Source organism: Salmo trutta, chromosome 22 (assembly GCF_901001165.1).
Source record: "Salmo trutta chromosome 22, fSalTru1.1, whole genome shotgun sequence".
NCBI classification, from domain to species: domain Eukaryota; kingdom Metazoa; phylum Chordata; class Actinopteri; order Salmoniformes; family Salmonidae; genus Salmo; species Salmo trutta.
In genome coordinates, this window is record NC_042978.1 from 29,981,427 (window position 1) to 30,004,249 (window position 22,823).

Sequence of the window (22,823 nt, forward strand, 5' to 3'; positions counted from 1 at the left end):
TTAATAAAATGAAACAAAAAACAAATGGTTTTTTAAACCAACAATGTGTCTAAATAGGATCGAATCAGAAATATACCATAAATTGCTTCTCTCGTTTCATGGCACAGTGTGCACATGTAGGCTTAAATGTCTTTATGCATAATATTCACACTTCTATGCAAAATACTAGGCTCCCCTCAATTCTATCGTTGCCTACAGTATGTGCAAGGCAATTTTTTTTGTTTTACCTGGTTGATATGGTATTATAGGAAGACTGAATAGTTTGGAGGAGTGTGTCTTTGGTAATTGGACGAGGGGATGGATACTCTACCATTGATCCACATCAACGGGACTGCAGTAGTAGAGAGAGTCACGAGTGAAGTTCCTTGGAGTCCACATCACCGAGGACTTGTCATGGACCAATAAAACCACCACTCGTGTCAAGAGGGCACAACAGCGTCTCTAATTCCTAAGGTGGCTGAAGAACTTTGGCATGCTGCCCTGGGTCCTCTACAAATACTACCGTTGCACCATCGAGAGCATCCTGACCAGTTGCATCAAAAACATTTCCAAGCACTCGCAGTAGACCATTTAAAACCTCCTTATTCATAGTCTACTTGGCTAATGGCCACGATAAAAAGACGCACTGTGATGCTGCTAAACCAGCCTATATTAAAGGGGAGGACAGGCTATACTTGTTTTTTTTAATCAAATGGTGGTGGAAAAAAATCTATTGTTTCTAAATACGAGATTCACCTGCACAAAAGGCATATCTGTCCTTCCATGGGCACTGTGCATCATGGCTGGATAGGGTGCGCTTTCGCTCTCAAAATCCATGCCATTATCTACTGCATAACAGTTAAGACCTGCTTTTTGTGGGTCTTAAAACTTCCCATTAGCACTGCATGAAATTGTGACTTTTGCGCTTGTTAAGGACACACCTCAAATATTGCCACCCCTTGTACCTCAGCGCAAGCAAGTTAATGTTAGACAGGTAAATAGCTGAACCTGGCGTTAGGTTTGGAAAATGCCAGTGCACCAGTTTTTACATTACGAAATTGCAAACTAATGTGCACCTCCTTAGCACCAGCCAAAAATAGAACCCTGTGTCTCTGCCTCTCTGTGCTGGCACCCAATTCTCTGTGAATAACTGGATTTACTTTTTGAATTGAGTCCATGAAACAATTTGTCGAAACACCATAAGGTTGAGAAACGGAAGGGGCAAAGAAACCTATAATGGAAATTGGAGGGGCAAAGAGTAGCTTGTATTGCTTTACTAAAGCCCATTAACAGAAATATGGCACAGAGTCAGACTCTTCATGTACACGATCACTTCCGTGTTAGAGCCACAATAGCAGTAGTACTAGGAGACTAGTACAAATTAACATAGTTTATGAGAATCTCATGGCCACAGACCTTTTATTTGCATCCATTACAGGTAGTTTCATCAAAGAAAAAAAAAAGTCATACAAAAAGACAATCAACACTACAGAATACAGTCCTTCACTGAGCAAAATATAGTCCGTGACGGTGAAAAATAACAGTAAAAGGAAAGACTAATGTCACAGCTGTTCGAAGGATTGGACCAAGATGCAGCGTTTTCGTAGTTCCACATATTTATTAAAAGTGAAACTGAATGCAAATACAGAAAACTTGAAATACCAAAACAACAAACCGTGGCGCAGAGAGGACGACACACTACTCAAAAGACAATAACCCACAAACCACAATGAGAAAAAACCCTACTTAAATATGATCTCTAATCAGAGGCAAATGAGGATCAGCTGCCTTCAATTAGAGATCAACCCCAAACAAATCAACATAGAAATAGAAAACTAGAATTTAAACAGAACTAGAAAACATAGATCAGCACAAAAACACCCCATCACGCCCTGCCCTACACTACTATAGAAAATTACATCTTACTAGGGTCAGGAGGTGGCAGTAGTACCCCCCCCCAAAGGTGCATACTCCGAATGCAAACAAAAACCCAAGAAAGCAAACACAAAAAACACAAAGGGAGGGTGGGTTAGGTGACTAATGTCTATGGTGGCGGCTCTGGTTCCGGGCGTAGTACCCCCACCGCCCGCTGATCCCCCCGCTTCTGTACGTCAAGAGGAACAAGACCATGGATCATCGCCGGAGGCTCCGGGCCGCCGAACGTCGCTGGAGGCTCCGCGCTGAAGAGGGTCGCTGTAGGTTCCGGACTGGGGACCTTCGCTGCAGGCTCCGTGCCATGGGTCATCACTACTGGTTCCGCGTCATGGATAATCACTGGAAGCTTTGTGCCATGGATCATTACTGGAGGCTCCGGGCCATGGGTTATCACTGGAGGCTTAGTGCCATGGATTAACACTACAGGCTACGGGCCATGGATCATCACTGGAGGCTTCATGCCATGGATTATCGCTGGAGATGTCGGACCATTGACCATCATTAGAGGCTTCCTTTGGGGCGCTGGAACTGGTCTCACCGGACTGGGGAGACGTACTTCGGACCGCGTACTCACATCAGGCACCAGCCTTACCGGGCTATGGTGGCGCACTGGAGGTCTGCTACGTGGGACTGGCATAGGAGGCGCCAGGCTAGTCACACACACCTTAAGGCTAGTGCGGTGAGCAGTAACAGGATGTACTGGGCTCTTGTGATGCACTGGTGGTCTATTACGTGGGACTGGTATAGGAGGCGCCAGGGTAGTACCACACACCTTCAGGCTAGTGCGAGGAGCAGGAACAGGATGTAATGGGCTATGGTGGCGCACTGGATGTAGAGTACGCGGAGCAGGCACAGGGTACACTGGGTCTTGGAGACGCACTGGAGGTCTGGAGCGCACGGCCTGCACAACCCGTCCTGGCTGGATGGTCACTGTAGCCCGGTACGGGCGGAGTGCTGGCACAGGGCGAACTGGGCTGTGCTGGGGAATGAGGGCTGCCATGCGTAGAGCAGGCGCAGGATAAACTGGTCCGAGGAGACGCACTGGCGGCCAGATGCGCTGAGCAGGCACACTCCTTCCTGGCTGAGTGCCAACTCTAGCATGGCAACGCTGAGGAGCTTGCACCGAGCGCACGGGGCTTTGAATGCGTATGGGCGCTACAGTGCGCATTTCCGCATAGCTCGGTGCTTTCCTCGTCACCCGCTCCCCACAGTAAGCACGGGGAGTTGGCTCAGGTCTCCATCCTGACTTAGCAAACCTCCCCGTGTGCCCCCCCCCCCAATATTTTTTTGGGGGGGCTGCCTTTCGCACTTGCCTTTCGGTGCATATAACGCCTTGTAGTATCGTCGCTCTGCCTTCGCTGCCTCAAGTTCCTCCTTCGGTCGGCGATACTCCCCAGCCTGACTCCAGGGTCCTTCCCCATCCAAAATCTGCTCCCATGTCCATTCCTCCGGCTACTCCTTCTTCTTACGCTGCCTGGTCCTTTTATGGTGGGTTATTCTGTCACGGCTGTTCGGAGGATTGGACCAAGATGCAGCGTTTTCGTAGTTCCACATATTTATTAAAATTGAAACTGAATGCAAATACAGAAAACTTGAAATACCAAAACAACAAACCGTGACGCAGAGAGGACGACACACTACTCAAAAGACAATAACCCACAAACCACAATGAGAAAAACCCCTACTTAAATATGATCTATAATCAGAGGCAAATGAGGATCAGCTGCCTCCAATTAGAGATCAACCCCAAACAATCCAACATAGATATAGAAAACTAGAATTTAAACATAGAACTAGAAAACATAGATCAGCCCAAAAACACCCCGTCACACCCTGCCCTACAGTACTATAGAAAATTGCATCTTACTAGGGTCAGGACGTGACAACTAATGAAATGGATGTTCTCTCAATGGGATTTTATATGTAAATAATAAACATGAATTAATTAAATGAATTATGGCTGACGGTATTAGTCAGATCTAGGTAACTACTGTATTCTCTGTATGTAGTCTATTAAAATCAAAGATATCTCAGTATATCTAATGTATGAAATAGAGTTTCAGTTTTATTAATCAGTCCTCTATGCTTGTTGAAGTCAATTTTCCCCTGACGAAGAAATATGGGCTGATTTTGCCAAGTGAAACCTTTTCTAAAACACATTTAGAAGAAAATGAAGAAAAAAAACACAAGCACAGCAGAGTTTCACCCGACAAGAGGGTTGGTGAAATTGGAGATGCTATCTCATGTTCTGATTGATTGCCTGTGAACTCTTTTGAACATAAGAAACCAAAAAAATCTGTGCAGAAATGTCAAGGCAATATGCAGAGTACAGAATTCATCTCCCCTCACCTATCAACAATGTGTATGTCTGAACAGCAGCCATTTTTGACTGGGACATTCACAACATCTCCGAGTCTATTCAGGGTCAAAAGGGATACTCAGGCAGATTTCTTACATGGCCTGGATATTTTGGAGGGAGACTAGACCGGGACCAAGTCATCAGCATCGAAACATTTCTTTCTACAAAAACCCTTCTCAGGTCTCTGCTGAAAACAAAGTGTTGTATTTATTACCATGTTATAAACACAACACTTTGGGGCAGCAGGTAGCCTAGTGGTTAGAGCGTTGGACTAGTAACTGAAAGGTTGCAAGATCGAATCCCCAAGCTGACAAGGTAAAAATCTGTCGTTCTGCCCCTGAATAAGGCAGTTAACCCACTGTTCCTAGGCCATCATTGAAAATAAGTATTTGTTCTTAACTGACTTGCCTAGTTAAATAAAGATATATTTTTTTAATTAGTTTGATACCCCATCCAGAGATAGCACAGAAATATAACTACCAGTTTGAGGCTTGATTTCTCATCCATATTCATGTAATTTAAAGGTCACCAACAATGTTTATCATAGCATCCTCTCACCTCTGTCACCCCCCCCCCCTTCGCATTCTTCATTAACATACAGTACCAGTCAAAAGTTTGGACAGACACCTACTCATTCAAGGGTTTTTCTTTATTTTTAGAATAATAGTGAAGACATCACACCTATGAAATAACACATATGGAATCATGTAGTAACCAAAAAAAGTGTTAAACAAATCAAAATATATTTTCTATTTGAGATTCTTCAAAGTAGCCACCCTTCTTTGCCTTGGTGACAGCTTTGCACACTCTTGGCATTCTTTCAACCTTCAGCTGGAATGCTTTTCCACCAGTCTTGGAGTTCCCACATATGCTAAGCAGTTGTTGACTGCTTTTCATTCACTCTGCTGTCCAACTCATCCCAAACCATCTCAATTGGGTTGAGGTCAGGTGATTGTGGAGGCCAGGTTATCGGATGCAGCACTCCATCACTCTCCTTCTTGGTCAAATAGCCCTTACAGTCTGGAGGTGTGTTGGGTCATTGTCCTTTTGAAAAACAAATGATAGTGGGACAAAGCGCAAACCAGATGGGATGGCGTACCGCTGCAGAATGCTGTGGTAGCCATGCTGGTTAAGTGTGCCTTGAATTGTAAATACATCACTGACAGTGTCACCAGCAAAGCACCCCCACTCGATCACATCTCCTCCTCCATGCTTCACGGTGGAAACCACGCATGCCGAGATCATCTGTTCACCTACTCTGCATCTCACAAAGACAGGTTGGTTGGAACCAAAAATCTCAAAATAGGACTCATCAGACCAAAGGAGAGATTTCCACCGGTCTAATGACCATTGCTTGTGTTCCTTGGCCCAAGCGATTTTCTTCTTATTGGTGTCCTTTAGTAGTGGTTTCTTTCGCAGCAATTCAACCATGAAGTTCTGATTCACGCAGTCTCCTCTGAACAGTTCATTTTGAGATGTGTCTGTTACTTGAACTCTAATTCCAGTCTCGATCATCCACACTATTAACTAAACCAAGGTGATCACGTAAGTATTGTACATAGTTCTTTGTTGTTGTTGTATGGATCCATCTGTTATGAACTTCAATAAGCAACATGATTATGCAAAGGACTGCAGCAGAGGTAACTCTGGGTCTTCCTTTCCGGCAGTCCTCATGAGAGCCAGTTTTATCATAGGGCTTGATGGTTTTTGTGACTGCACTTGAAGAAACGTTCAAAGTTCTTGACATTTTCCAGGTTGACTGACCTTCATGGAGTGTAATTTCTCTTTGCTTATTTGAGCTGTTCTTGCCATAATATGGACCCTAACCCTATTTGGTGAAAACGATATTCGATATACCACTCCTACCTTGTCACAACACAACACAACTGATTGGCTCAAACGCATTAAGAAGGAAAGAAATTCCACAAAGTAACTTTTAACAAGGCACACCAGGCGGTGATGCAACCGGTCAGGATGCACTTAATGGTGCAGCTGTAGAACTTTGAGGATCTGGGAATCTGGGGACCCATGCCAAGTCTTTTCAGTCTCCTGAGGAGAAAAGGTTTTGTCGTGCCCTCTTCATGAGTGTCTTGGTGTGTTTGGACCATGATAGTTCTTTGGTGATGTGGACACCAAGGAACTTGAAGCTCTCGACCCTCTCCACTACAGCCCCCTTGATGTTAATGGGGGCTGGTACGGGCCGCCTTTTCCTGTAGTCCACGATCAGCTCCTTAGTCTTGCTCACATTGAGGGAGAGATTGTTGTCCTGGCACCACACTGCCAGTTATCTGACCTCCTCCCTACAGGCCGTCTCATCATTGTCGGTGATCGTTGTTGGTGTCAGCAAACTTAATGACGGTGTTGGAGTCGTGTTTGTTTGGTCGTGGGTGAACAGGGAGTACAGGAGGGGACTAAGTACACACCCATCAGGGGCACCGTGTTAATGTAAATGCATTCCAGGTGACTACCTCATGTAGCTGGTTGAGAGAATACCAAAAGAGTGTGCAAAACTGTAATCAAGGCAAAGGGTGGCTACTTTGAAGAATCTCAAATATAAAATATATTTTATATGATTCCAGATGTCTTCAAGTGCAGTCACTTGATCCTGGACTTCCTGATGGGCTGCCCCCAGGTGGTAAGGGGAGGCAACAACATGTCTGCCATGCTGATCATCAACACTGGAGCCCCTCATGGGTGTGTACTTAGTCCCCTCCTGTACTCCCTGTTCATCCACGACCAAACAAACAAACACGACTCCAACGCCGTCATTAAGTTTGCTGACACTGACAACGATCACCAACAATGATGAGACGGCCTGTAGGGAGGAGGTCAGATAACTGGCAGTGTGGTGCCAGGACAACAATCTCTCCCTCAATGTGAGCAAGACTAAGGAGCTGATCGTGGACTACAGGAAAAGGCGGCCTGTACCAGCCCCCATTAACATCAATGGGGCTGTAGTGGAGAGGGTCAAGAGCTTCAAGTTCCTTGGTGTCCACATCACCAACGAACTATCATGGTCCAAACACACCAAGACACTCATGAAGAGGGCACGACAAAACCTTTTCCCCCTCAGGAGACTGAAAAGACTTGGCATGGGTCCCCAGATCCTCAAAGTTCTACAGCTGCACCATCAAGTGCATCCTGACCGGTTGCATCACCGCCTGGTATGGCAGCTGCTCGGCATCTGACCGCAAAGCGCTACAGAGGGTAGTGCGTACAGCCCAGTACATCACTGGGGCCAAGCTTCCTGCAATGCAGGACCTATATAATAGGCCTTGTCAGAGGAAAGCCCATAAAATTGTCAGAATCCAGTCACCCAAATCATAAACTGTTTTCTCTTGCTACCACACGGCAAGCGGTACCGAACCGCCAAGTATAGGACAAAAAGGCTCCTCAACAGCTTCTATCCCCAAGCCATAAGACTGCTGAACAATTAATCAAATGTCCACCGGACTACTACATTTTTAATTTATTTGGTAAATATTGTCTTAACTCTTCTTGAACTGCACTGTTGGTTAAGGGCTTGAAAGAAAGCATTTCACGGTAAGGTCTACACTTGTTGTATTCTGCGCATGTGACAAATAAAGTTAATTTGATTCAATATTATTCTACAATGTAGAACATAGTAAAAATAAAGAAAAACCCTGGAACAAGTACTGTAGGTGTCCAAACTTTTGACTGGTAATTTACATGCCAGCTAAACTTCACAGGCAATGTTTATCATAATATAGTCTCACCTCTCTCTCAGCACAATGACTTTCGGCTGTGTCCGACACCTCTTGCTGAGGGTGAAGAGTTTGTTGACGATTCGTCGGGATTTGGCAATGAGCTGTCTGCTGCTGAGCTCCAGCTGTCTGTAGCGTTGGTGGATGGCCGGCTCCATCTTCCAGAAGTACTGGATGGCAGATGTGTTGAGGGCGTAGAACGTCGGGAGTCTCCGCAAAAAGTTCTGGAACTCCTCTGAAAGGCAGACAGGTGTGGAGAGGTTTAATGCCCCCTTGTCGTTCTGGTCCGCTTATTTATTTATATGATTCTGTTCATTTTGGCTGATAAAGTCAGACGGCATTAAGGGATCACTTTAGAGAGAGCACATGGGACTTGGTTTGCCGGGCCGCGGTGGGGGAAAATGGAAGTGATGCATACGCTAATAGAAAGAGGCAGAACTAAATGTGGGTCTGTGTCTCTGTTTGAAACACCAAGAACCCAGCCAGCTCCTGGCAAAGCAAGCTCATGGCTCTGTCAGCAGAGGCACAACAGCCAAACAGATAGAAAAGCAGCAAAAAATATGACTTTGCTTCATGGTAAGTGTTAGGTTTAACGAGTCAAAGGGGGCATCGCAGGAATTAACAAAAATCTATTTTCAGAGCAATCGATATATGCTTTCATGATTAAATAGATTTTTCAGAATTCAATTCTAACTAATCTGTAATGAGAAAGTGACAGTGATATTTACAATTAACAGTGATGTTGATTATCTCTGATTACAATCGTCAATCGCTCTCCAAGTGACTAGCCATGGTGTAATATGTACTGCTGTGAAATGAATAACTTCTAAAAAATAACTAACACAATGGACTTTTTGATAAACCATTCGCTATATTAGGAGAGAGAGATCTCAGATTGCAATTACAAGTAAACGTAATAGTGTCTTTACGGCCATTAGATTCCATGATGTGCTTGGTAAAGGATGTTTACATGTTTTAAATCAGCCTCCAGCTGCTGCATTCAAATGAATTAGTGTGCTCCATTGCACCCTGAGTAAACCTGCTTAGGCTGGCACCATTCCCGGGACAAAAAATAAAACTGTCTGTTCATGCCAAGACTAGAACGCTGTTTCACTGCCACGACAATGACACCTCATCCCTGAAAGCCAGGCCTCTTCCCACCATTATTATCTTGTCAGAGGCTGAAAACAGCTAGGTAACAATGCTTCTCTCTTAATGCCTTCCCACAGCTCTGCTCTGAGACGAACCACTGCAGAACTACAGGTACTGAACCAGGGCAAATTAAATAACAATGCAGTAGGGCAGATGGTGTGGAGGGTATAATTGGTCCAACTGGCTCAGACAGTTACACTATAATGCTGCCAACATCAAGGTTGTGGGTTTAGTCCCTCGCATGGGCCATGTGAATTAAACATACAGTGCCTTCAGAAAGTATTCATATCCATTGACTTATTCCACATTTTGTTTTATTACAGCCTGACTTCAAAATTGATTAAATATAACTTTTTCCTCACCCATCGACACACAATACCCTATAATGGCAGTGAAAATGTTTTATTTTTTTTTAAATGAAATACACAAATATTTCAGATACATAAGTATTCACAACCCTGAGTCAATACAGTACATGTTAAAATCGCCAGCGGTTACGGCTGTGAGTCTTTCTGGGTAAGGCTCTACGAGCTTTCCACACCTGGATTGTACAATATTTGCACATTATTCTTTAAAATAATTCTTCAAGCTCTGTCAAGTTGATTGTTTATCATTGCTAGACAGCCATTTTCAAGTCTTGCCATATATTTTCAAGCAAATTAAAGTAAAAAATGTAACCAGGCCACTCAGGAACATTTAATGTGGTCTTGGGAAGCAACTCCAGCGTATATTTGGCCTTGTGTTTTGGATAGTGTCATGCTGAAAGGTGAATTTGTCTCCCAGTGTCTGTTAGAAAACAGACAACCAGGTTTTCATCTAGGATTGTGCTTAGCTATTCTGTTGATTTTTGTCCTAAAAAACTCCCTAGTCCTTACCAATGACAAGCATATCCATAACATGATGCCGCCACCACCATGCTTTAAAATATGAAGTAGTACTCGGTGATGTGTTGGATTTGCCCCAAACAGAACACTTGGTATTCAGGACAAAGTTAATTTATTTTTCCAAATGTTTTGCCGTTTTACTTTACTGCCTTATTGCAAACAGAATGCATGTTTTGGAATATTTTTATTCTGTGGAGGCTTCCTTCTTTTCACTCTGTCAATTAGGTTAGTATTGTGGAGTAACTACAATGTTGTTGATCCATCCTCAGTTTTCTCCTATCACAGCCATTAAACACCCTCTAACTGTTTTAAAGTCACCATTGGCCTCATGGTGAAATCCTTGAGCAGTTTCCTTCCTCTCCGGCTACTGAGTTAGGAAGGACGCTTGTATCTTTGTAGTGATTGGGTGTAGAAAAGCAACTTCACCATGCTCAAAGGGATATTCAATGTCTGCCCTTCTTGGCGAGGCTTTGGAAAACCTCCCTGGTCTTTGTGGTTAAATCTGTGTTTGAAATTCACTGCTCAACTGAGGGACCTTACAGATGTATGTGTGGGGTACAGAGTTGAGGTTTTCAAAAATTATGTTAAACACTATTATTGCACACAGAGTTCTTTGAACTTATTATTTGACTTGTTAAGCAAATGTTTACTCCTGAACATATTTAGGCTTGCCATAACAAATTGGTTGAATACTTATTCACTCGTTTTTATTAATTTGTACTTTGACATTATGGGGTATTGTATTTAGGCCAGTGTCAGCAAATTTCTATTTAATCAATTTTAGATTCAGGCTGTAACACAACAAAATGTGGAACAAGTCAAGGGGCATAAATACTTTCTGGAGTTTCTGTATGTGTTCACAGACTTCTCAAGTGTGGCCTGATTCAGCCTTTAAATATACATGTGAACCCATAGACAGCAGACGTCACACTGATTTCTGTGTTGTGTAAGGTTCTATGGCATATATCAGGAGACTGCAAAGATGGTCCCCAGATTCTCAAAACGTTCTACAGCTGCACCATCGAGAGCATCCTGAACGGTTGCATCACCGCCTGTATGGAAACTGCTCGGCATCTGACCGTAAGGTGCTACAGAGGGTAGTGCCTCCTGCCACGTACGTCACTGGGGCCAAGCTTCCTGCCATCCAGGACCTATATATACACTAGGCGGGGTCAGATGAAGTCCCAAAACATTATCAAAGACTCCAGTCACCCAAGTCATAGACTGTTCTCTCTGCTACCGCATGACGAGCGGTACCAGTGCGCCAAGTCTAAAAGGTTCCTTAACAGCTTCTACCCCAAATTCATAAGACTTAACAGCTTCTACCCCCAATCCACCCCCCCCCCCCCTTTGAACTACCTGTATATATCCTTGTTATTGTAATTTTATTGTGTAACTTTTCATTTTTTTACTTAAGAAAATAATAATTAAGTAAAATAATAAAATTAACTCTATTTCTTGACCTGCATTGTTGGTTAAGGGCTTGTAATAAGCATTTGACGGTAAGGTTGTATTCGGCGCATGTGACAAATACAATTTCATTTGATTTGACATACAGTTGCAGTACATTTGTGCAAGTATATTGAATGTTCTCTATACACATTCTCTATATACGCCTCTGTGAGTGTATCGTCAATGTCATACTCCCATACCCGACTCCTCAAAGTCCTGGTTGGCCATGTTCCAGGTGTCTCTGATGTGCAGTAGGCTGGCCTCCATGGCCCTCAGGTCCACGTCGGGGCAATTACACTGGGGGAAGCCTGGGCTGCAGCGGCACCAACAGTCATTGTCTCGGCACACAAACTGACCCTCCTCGTTACAGCCGATGTAGCTCAGAGCAGCCTGGACGAACCTGACCCTCAGGTACTGTGGTAGGATGGCCTGGAGACCTGGGGAGAGGACATGGTACAGTTTATATATGACAACACTGGCTAAACTACAAGACAAATTACTGTAATAATGTAAACTAGACTCAAATACTATATTAACTATAGACTTTCTACTGCAAGTTACTATAAGACAGAAGAGGTATTTTCTGGTCACTTTATAGATACATTTCCACTGGCTTGTTCATACATGTCTACAAATCCCTGTGATTCACTTAGGAATCCAGAGGTTCGTTTTTCCAATGCCAGACAAAGACGAATTGAAGCTAAATTCCTTCTGACACTCTGATGCGTCTTGTCTAACGTTTGGCAGAGAATATAAACTGTGACAATTCCATCAGAATGTCTGGGTGGGTTCAATTATGGATGGCCAACCTTGCAGATTAATCTTGTTTTCAGGGCTCTGAACCAGAACAGAGCTGACTGAGTCCAGGTTGTCATAGTTACTGCATCCAAGAGGGCCCGTCCTGGTTTCGGTCACCTAACGGGAAAGACAGAGGCACATGGCAATACTCCACTACACTGTAAGAGAGAGCCACTAAAGTCATAAAAAATGTAGGGATGCAGAGCTGAATGTCATGTGGAATGAGATCAACAACAACAATAGTACGCTCACTCACTTCCTACCATCTGCACTTCCACAGGACTAAATATTTTACACCTTATTGAGACACGTTTAAATGTTCACATCAACAAACATTACAAGTAGTAGTACAGTAGTTTAGTTGTTTGGTGTATGATGCAACACCAAGGTTGTGCATTTAGACATATCCACTATTCAGTATAGTCTGTTAGATGATAATTCTCTGTTCAGGGCCACATTATGTTATATCCAAAAAGTATAGTGCATGAAGAAGCTTAAGGGTGAGAGGTGGTTTCTTGTCTACTCAGAGAAAGCGATGATGACATACAGTAGCAATGCAACCAAAAAACACTGTCATCTGACACAAGGGAGAGAAGAATGTGGAGTCTGCAAAAAAGTAAAAGAAAGAACTACGTATGAAGAATTATTTTCGGTGGCACCTTCCAATTATGCTTTAAGTCTTGAAAGATGCAGTTACATGCAAGCCTGGCAGACATATCACTAGATTCACGCTGACAAATGGGAAAGACACAGGATCTCTTCTCCTCTGGGTGAGTGGTTAGATCGTTCACAATCACAGCTCAATCATCCTTGACAAAAGGATGATTTAAAGCTCCCATATATCAAGGTTTTCTCCAAGTCTGGCAGCCTGCGGGCCTATCCATCTCCCTCCTCGTCACTTGCAAGTTATTCTCCCCTAACGCCACAGTGGCTCCTTCTTTGAATATTTTCCCAAAGGGCCAATAAAAGTAACCACATCACCAGTGTAGATCAATGAGGAACTATGGTTCTACATTCAGAAGAAAGGGGACACTTTCCATTCCCTCTGTGGGCAGAAAAGTTGGCTCTCTTTGACACCTACTTTAAGGTCACTGTGAAAACAGAAGGAAGGGTGAGACACAAGAAAGAAAAAGAACAGAAACTGAACTGTATCAAAAAGGTATGCATTCAAAACATTAAGACACCAGAACCATGATCAACCTTCAATACATAAGCAGCAGTGATGGATTATATGATAATCACAAAATATTATTTTTCATTCAACATTGAGGTTTGAGTTACTTTGAAATGGAGAGGGGGGGAGAGAGGGTTGAGAAAGAGAGAATGAAAACCTCAACTTCGGCAGGCCTATCAACGGCATTTCCATTATTTTTTTTATTGATGCTTCGACGCAAATAATTAAAATCCGAGAAATGTCTAGAGGGATGGGCAGATTAATTTCTAACACAGACAGATGTCCAACTTAAAGGGAAATGTTTTAATTTAAATCTGGATTTTCTATGCATAGCAATGAGACCATCTGCAACAAGGACCAAGTGAAGCCGAGCATATGCACACTTAGTCCTTTCAATAAGAAATGGATTTAGAAAAAAAAAAAAAAAAACTCTTAACAGTTGTTTGTATAAAAGTATGTTCAGTAACTTATGGGGACTTTGGTAGATAGAAACATGTAAATGAGGAGGTGGAGAGAGAGCGAGCGGGGGTTGCCATAATCGAGTGCTGACTATCAGAAATTCTTACAGCTGCATTTAATGGGTCTGGCGATTGCTCTTAAAGGCTTTCCTGCAATAGGAATCTGTTGCTTGGTTATGTGATGGAGACGTGTCTGGTATGCATCATCATATTCTACATTTAAGTAATTCAGCAGACACTCTTATCTAAACCGAGTTACAGTAGTGAGTGCATAATTTTTTTTACTTCAAACTGGTCCCTAGTGGGAATCAAACCCACAACCCTGGCGTTGCAAGCGCAATGATCTACCAAACTGAGCCACATGAGACTTGATATAAGGGAGCAGCACTCACTCACAGTATGGATGCTTCTTCTGATTAAGGCAGAGACCAAAGTCCCCTGTTCTGCCTCAGCCAAAGAATCTGCCCCTGGGGAATTGTTTAAAGGTCTTGCTAGTGTTTAGTGTTTGGGAATAGCTAATGGTTTTAAGCGAGAATGGAGAAAATATAAGCATATCACAAGTGCTCCAAAGCAATGCAGTAACAACCCTTGTATACTTTTATATGCATGGTGCAATGCCTCAAATGACGAGGAAGCTCAATTATTTTCTAAATGCAAGCATTATTAATATTATCATGATACCACTAAGGCAGAGGCATGGAAACTGATGAAGATCATGCCTTCTGTTAATTCCACCTATGTGTAATTCCACAAAAGCAGAATAAAATACATAAAATGCCAGTAAGTGAGCCCCAGATGTCAGATTTTGAAATAATAATGGGTATTAAGAGGCCTATACACCATCCTGTTAAAAAAGTATGGAATGGCATTAATGTTTGGGACCGGCGCTTCTTTGGAAATTGTTTTTTTCACGGCACCACAGAAAATCGGCCTGTTTTTAATCACTAGGCATAGCCTTAGTCGATGCAGCATATCCCCATTTGCATCCTAGATGTGTTTACGCGTGTTTAGACACTCTTTGAGGATTCCGGCAAGATGTTTTAAAACCACTTTGTTGCACTGGCTTACACTACGATGTCAACCAGAGCTGAGGATCAGCTTATCGACTTGAAGAGAGAAAAAATAAACTAGCATGAGATTATATTTGTGCCCCCTAAATAAATGGAGGCTCATTGAAATCCGCAGGGGAGCAGCAGGGGACCTTTAAGAGAAGAAAGTAGGAGTTAATACTGTGGCAAGGGAAACTATGATATGCTGTTTTTTTAGATGGGAGTCTGTTTCCCAACTTGGATGGGGCTGAGAGAGAGACTCCTTTTGATTTGGAACAAATTATCGTCCCTCTTCCCTTCTCTCAGAGCTTAATAATTCTGGTGCTCTTGGCAGACAATGTTGCAGAGAGAGGAAACAGAGCTGGCTAAAGGTTAAGATTACTCACAACTTGCAAATTAGTAGCTTGACTGACGATGACCCAGACAGAGGTTAAAGGGTAAGCAAAGCCAACTGCAGCTCATACCTTTATCTAATTTGTAAAGTTCTCCCAGAGTATATAAGACCTTGATAGAAAATAACAAACTTCCTCTTGTTTTTACATCTGAGGGTGTCTTTTTCTTGAGGGGGAGGACATGGCAAAATGTTAAAGAGGACAACAATATAATAATGAAGATGACAAAATCTGTATGAAATGAATAATTAATTGATACACAAGGGATAAAACAAGACAGTGTTTTTTATTTTTATTTATCCACATCAAATCTGTTCTACATCGTGAACAACTGCAACCATAATTTCTCACTAGATTTCCAAAGCTCAGCCTCACAAATTATCTTTATTCTCCTACAAATGAACCATAAGAGGACATGAATAACTAAACACTGCAGTAGCAAGGCAGCAAATTGGGTCAAAAACACTCTTCTGTCCTCTCCCCATCGATGGCTAGTTGTTTTTCAGGCTAATTGTAATAAACCTTAGTAGAAACGGACCTGGGTTGTAAATCAAACTTTAACCACTTGATTTATGTCCACCCAGCACTGTTAGTGTCTCCTGTCAGTGTTTCTTGCTCGCTGGTAGGGTAAAGCACCGATTATTACAGATGGCGAAACCCCAGTATTCTTCATACGTCTTCTATTCATTAGCGTGACACCTTAACTCATACCCAAAATGGCTGACAAATGGGGCAAGCTCTCTAAGAAGTTGTTGAAATAGAACCGAGGATTCATCACTCTGATGCGTAATTGTAGAGGCACAACTTCCCTTCGCCTCCCCTCTTTATCTTTTTAATTTCTCCTTTCTCTTTATTTTTCATCTGAAGTGTTATAGCTATAGCTCCTACATTATACCAGGACAACAGGCTTTTCTCCTCCTGAAATCTGTTCTCTTAAAGCCGTTGTCCGGTGCCCTCTTTCTAAGAAATGCTTTTGTTTTGCCATCTGTCTTCATCTTGACGAGGTAAAAATCCATGGCCTGAATTAAAGGCAGCTGATGCTGTGAATTTTTCACATCAGTCACCTGAAACTGCCTCCTAAACAAATGCACCTCAGAGGACTTCTGCTCCATTCATCTCAATCAGACTATTTTAGCAGCACTTTGTCCACGAGGACGCTGCCAACAAAGCCATGATGTGTCCTGTTGCCAATTCACTTTAAGGAATATATGGCCTTATTTGTCTGTGGTGGCCAAAGATGGGATAGCACTGGGAAAAGTCACTGATAAATGGATGGATGCTTTCAAACTACAAATGAGTTTATAACTCTACATCATCTTAGATAATGTTCAAAATCAATGTTGAACTGTACAATTGTGTCAGGTATGACTGTCACATGTATTTTAACACACACCTTCTCCCCTCCCCCACATTCTTTAGAAGTGGTTCCCCAAACCTCAAGATGTACAAAACAGTCTAGCAGTCCAGTTTTAAACCATCACTATTAAAGAAATGTAAAAATCGACACCAGTGGCTCACCAGCTGGTGAAACACCGCTCTCATACAAGGTGTCTATGCATGGGAAATTCCTCAATGATAATCCTCTCATTGCCACAGGTACATGTAAACAAATCACAGGCTCACATGGAAACGAATCACTCCGAATACGGAGTCTGACAAACATGTCCTGCTGTGCAAAGGGCAAACTCAGCCGATCACACTCATTACTCAGTAATAATGACTGACACAGTGATTAATGGACCCAGCTAGAGGGCTCTGGGAATGAATGTGTGTGGGAGGGAGGGGCCGTGGATGCAATCTGGATGTGGTGCAGTTTGTAGGTTTACCTTAATGGCTGTGGATGCTATCTGGATGTGGTGCAGCTTGCGTAGGGTGCTCTCTCTGTCGATGAAGTAAGAGGCAGCCAGCTGGTGCAGGGCCTCTAGAGTCACGGCTGTACCGTTGGCCTCTCTTGTCTCTACCGTTCTACTCAACCTCCGCTTGTCCACAAAGATCATTAATGACTCCTCCCCTAAACACACAGAGTGGAGCAGAATATGCACCGAGAACTGGGCTGGGGAATAGAACACATTCAATATGACACCTTTACAGCAAAGTGAGAATTTACTGTTTGCGTTTCTGAAGCTGAGCATCAGCAGCATACAAAGGATTGGGTTGAAAGAAAAAGGTCTTCCAATCATTACACCAATAAATAAATATTATTCTTACCCCCCAAGGTGGCTGAGAGCAGGAAGTGTGTTCCGTACTTCCTGATGATGCTGTCTGTAATGGAGCTGAGGCTGGGCCGTCTGCCTAGGTGCCTGATGGTCTGGAGGAACTCAGGGTCCAGGGGAAGGGCCAGACCATTGTTGTCCTGTCTCTCTAGAGCCAGGCTGTTCACTTTCCAGCGGCCAAACTCCCTGTAATGTCACAGACACACATTAGCATGCACACACACACACACACACACACACACACACACACACACACACACACACACACACACACACAAACAAACACACACAGAGATGCACATGCGCCGCCCCCACCCCACACACGGCAGGCTTCATTTGCAAACACCCTCTTTCATAGTGAAGACAGAGGAAAAAGGTCTCAAGAGCATGTTATAGCCAGCCAACAGCCTTGCCCTGTGTGAGGAGACTTATTTTTAGAGTCAGGCAATGCTGGGTGGAAAATATGTCTGCACGCCACGACATCTCCGGTGCCATTTCTTAAAATATGAACGGTGCCATGCTGTTTACACTGTTCTGAGAAGGTCTCTCTCTCTCTCTCTCTCTCTCTCTCCCCTCGAGGGCGCCAGGCTCCCCATCATTACGCACACCTGCCTTCCCCCCATCACACAAATCAGTGATTATTGGACTCAATCACCTCTGTCATTACCTCCCCTATATCTGTCTGTTCCTCCGCACTGTTCCCTGCTTCAGCATTGATTGTCATATGTCCTTGTATAGCTGTGTGCTGACGCTGTTCCTGTCTTGTTCCATGTCTGTTCCGATTAAATGTTTGACTCCCCATACCTGCTTCTCTACTCCAGCGTCGGTCCTTACAGATTACCATGCAGCTCAAACAGCCCATAATAACCAGGCTTCAGTGGTCAAGCCTGTTATGGAGAGAAAGGATCATTGTAAAACTGTCAGAAATTAGTGCTGCGGATTTGAATGGAATAACAATGGAGGTGATCTACTGTGGGTCGGAACAGCGAGTAGAGCTTAACCGTGATCGACACAAAGTCTCGCCAGGCTTGTTGATGTACAGATGTACGGAGGCTTGTTGATGTACAGATGTACGGATGCTGGTTAGCAAGGGCACACACACAAACACCCTTGCGAGTTAGCTAGCATTAACACTGGGCAATTCCCCCACTGGCCCCCTACAGGGATGCTAGGACACTCAGGGCTTTATTTGTAATTTTTTTTTATTGAATAAGAACGCAATGGTAAATCTTAGCACTGGCAGTAGTGCCATAGGTCAGGCGGTGTGTCAGAAATATTTTAGCTATTTTCACAGCGGGAATTATGGGTGCAGTCGCTGGCGGTGGCACATAAGGGCTTGACCCCTCACTGCCCAATCAGAGCGTGCTCCATGTCTAAATACAGTATGTGGTTCCATTAAGTTGTGTATTAACAGTCTTTTAGGTATTGCATTGTTTTCAACTCCAATTCAAACATTAGTATGCTGTAGTCTAGTTTATAAAATACCCTACAGAAACAAAATAACAAAAATGTAAGCCAATCCCATATTTGCTAAATAGCCTATGTTGAACATGTTTGAAGTCTATCTTGTTCTAAGTAATTTCATGGCTTCAATAGGCCTATGAAAATATATTGTTTAACATAGCATTACACTAATATAGGGGCTAGGCCTACTGTAAATGGCATTTTGTCTCATCCATGGACATGCCAAACGTGGTCAATAAGCAAGAAATTCACTATTGATAAGACCAAAAAAAAGAAAAGAAAAGTGAATAATTGGAATTAAATTCCATAAAAAACAATTCAACAACAACTTGTTTTAAATAGGACATGTCCAAATACAGCACCATACTGTAATTGCTCCGCGTGGGCATATACTGTAATATTAATCAAGGCAACTTAGTCTGGAGGGTTTTACACAAATCCAAACTTTTCACAGGAGCTGGACATAGATTAAATACAACCCCCAGTGCATCAATATAAGTAACATAATAAAAAAATCCCCATCAAAATCTGTCAGTTTAAGCTATAAATATAGGTTTTCTTTGCATGGGCTGCGTCTCAATTTACTGCATCCTCCTACAGTATGTCGCCCTTCCACATCTGTGGTAGAAAGTGGCAGAGTCTTCTCACTAAACCATCTGAACGGTTTGGCCTACAAACTAATATGACCCCACAGTAGAAAGGGGTTGACTCTCACAAATACAATGGTATTCTCCGTTTGAATAGGCCTCTCCACTCTACGACCATCTAAAGGTAACCCATACAAATGAATGGAAGTACGGAGGTAGTTTTGACAATAAGGGGTTAAATGTGTAAACAAAAAAAAGATTAAAAAAAGGTTAAAAAAGGACTTTTAAGCCTTGAGACATGGATTGTGTATCTGTGCAATTCAGAGGGTAAATGAGAAAGAAAAAATATTTAAGTGCCTCTGAGCATGATATGGTAGTAGGTGACAGGCACACCGGTTTGAGTGTCAAGAACTGCTGGACACTGCCAACTTGGCACGACTGTGGGAAGCATGGATGTTTGTCTTAGCCATTGAATGGTATACAGTGCCCTACAATAGGCCCAGTTGTAAAAAAAACATGTAGCTTAGTTTGTCTAGTTTGTTTTACATTAAATAAGTAATTAGCTTCAACATGGAACTATTAAGACGCATTGCATTCACAGTTCTAACCAAACGTTATAAGATAATCCTACCATCGCCGTTAATATGGCCTGTGGTGACTTTACCACGTGAAAGGTAAACAAACAGGTAAATAGCCTACAAGCGTATTCATCACTACATTATGCGATCGTAATTCCTGTGATTTGCCAGTTATAGAAGCAGGGTCTCTTTTGTAGCTGAGAATTTTGTGTCATACCATTTATTGGGTGGTACAATAATAAGGAAAACAAAGCTTATTTTAATAACTTGATGTTCCTTAACAGGCTTCCTACAGCCATGACCTTTCATTCAATGGGCATCGCACATAATACATTTGCACACACTGCATATAGATTTTTTCTATTGTGTTATTGACTACGTTTGTTTATCCCATGTGTAACTCTGTTGTTTTTGTCGGACTGCTTTGCTTGATCTTGGCCAGGTCGCAGTTGTAAATGAGAACTTGTTCTCAACTGGCCTACCTGGTGAAAGGTGAAATATATATTTTTTTAAATAAACATAATAAGCCCAAACTTTTCACAGAATCTAGTAAAAAATAATGACAAATACACAGAAAAAAGGTGAATGTCAGCTGACTGTTTTGGTGATCTCCAAGGTGATATATTAATAAAACATTAATAATATGACACGGATTTGGCAACTGTGCTCCTCCGCTGGCAAAATCGATCCCATAAACAGCATGCATTACTGCTAAGACCAGCTTTTGGCTGTTCTTAAATATCTTCAGTTGCGCTGCCTAGAAATTGGCAGTTTGGCACACGTAATTTCACAGAAAATTCACTGTAAAATCTTACAGTAATTTCCTTTTTTCTGAATAATGAACATATTTTTTTTTTTAAATACAGTAATCATCTCTAATTTAAAATGTTTCCTGTAAAATAACGGTTTATGTATATTATAACAAATTATGGATTTGTTTTAGGGAAATCATTCTATTTTAACATACTGTATGTGAATGTACATTTATGTGGAAATCAAAGTCAAAAGACATTTAGTTCACTGTGAATAAAATAACTAAATTACTGTATATATACACAGTTTAACAGTTATGGAAATACACAACCAAAATACAGTAATTTCTGATTAAAGTAGCTGTTTTAAGATGTAAATTAACTCAAACATATTGTAGAAATGCATTCTGTGTGTGTGTGTGTGTGTGTGTGTGTGTGTGTGTGTGTGTGTGTGTGTGTGTGTGTGTGTGTGTGTGTGTGTGTGTGTGTGTGTGTGTGTATCTGTTTGTCAATAACAGCTGGTGCGCGATGTCTAATATTAAAGAAGTCTCAAGGTATTGCCTGAGGTAGAGTACCTTATGATAAGCTGTAGAACACACCATCTACCAAGAGAGTTCTCGTCTATATTTTTCGTAATCGTCTATTTACCACTGTAAGTCGCTCTGGATAAGAGCGTCTGCTAAATGACTAAAATGTAAATGTAAATGTATTTACGACCACAAACCGATGAATACGGCTGCACAGTACTGTCTTTTATCGATGGCGGTTATGATATCGTTTAGGACCTTGAGCGTGGCTGAGGTGCACCCATGACCAGCTCGGAAACCAGATTGCATAGTGGAGAAGGTACGGTGGGATTCAAAATGGTCGGTGATCGGTTTATTAACGTGGCTTTCAAAGATTTTAGAAAGGCAGGTGCCATGACGTTGGCCTGTTGGGGGAGGTTTATGACCCCCATAAATACCTTTCCCCTTCTCTCGCGCTCTACTTTATAGAACCATATAGAACCATGGAACCATATTTCGGTAATCCAACCAGTTGAAAATATGCGTTGGTACTTAATGAATATGATCTCAGATCAGTTGTTGTCTGAGACATTACTACTAATGACAGGATGACAAACTGTACCTTGGAAAGTCGACACATTCTAGTTATCAGATTCACATGGTATTTTTGTGCAATTTAAAATGTTTAAATATGAAACTATTTGTGAAAAGAGGAAATGTAATTTTAGCTTCTTAAATGAGAGAACGGTTTGTCATAAGAGTAAACTCTGCTCACTCAGAGGCCCTGCCCAAGTGAACAGACATTGGTTCTAAACTATGAAACACGCCCTTCTTTCACCACTATATAAACCCGGACAAAAATTCTACTTTCTGTTCCAAGGATGAGAGGACAGCGGTCCCCACGTTAATAAGACAAGATCACTAACAGAACTAAGCCAACCTCAGCGTGAGCTGAAGGTTGCAAATCAATGATTTGGACATGAAGTGTGAAAAAGCTAATTTACAGTACCAGTCAAAGTTTGACACACCTACTCATTCAAGGGTTTTTCATTATTATTTACATTGTAGAATTATAGTGAAGACATCAAAACTTTGAAAAAACACATATGGAATCATGTAGTTACCAAAAAAGTGATAAACAAATCTAAATATATTTTTTCTTTGAGATTCTTTGAGTACAGCTGTGCACACTGTTGGCATTCTTTCAACCAGCTTCATGAGGAATGGATTTCTAACAGTCTTGAAGTTCCCACATATGCTTTTCCTTCACTCTGCGGTCCAACTCATCCCAAACCATCTCAATTGGGTGGAGGTCAGGTGATTGTGGAGGCCAGGTCATCGGATGCAGCACTCCATCACTCTCCTT

The 22,823-nt window shown here is 42.3% G+C and overlaps 1 protein-coding gene across 1 annotated transcript in view; it reads right to left on the minus strand.

The window, feature by feature from the left end:
* LOC115158565 (BMP/retinoic acid-inducible neural-specific protein 3) overlaps positions 1–22,823 on the minus strand; it is a 62,486-nt gene that overhangs the window by 15,519 nt on the left and 24,144 nt on the right. The window contains exons 3-7 of the mRNA XM_029707668.1: positions 17,566–17,756; positions 17,184–17,368; positions 12,296–12,401; positions 11,687–11,923; positions 8,011–8,233 (exon numbers count right to left, since the gene is read on the minus strand). Of these exons, the coding sequence (XP_029563528.1) occupies positions 8,011–8,233; positions 11,687–11,923; positions 12,296–12,401; positions 17,184–17,368; positions 17,566–17,756 (942 nt within the window). The remainder of the gene's footprint in view (positions 1–8,010; positions 8,234–11,686; positions 11,924–12,295; positions 12,402–17,183; positions 17,369–17,565; positions 17,757–22,823) is intronic.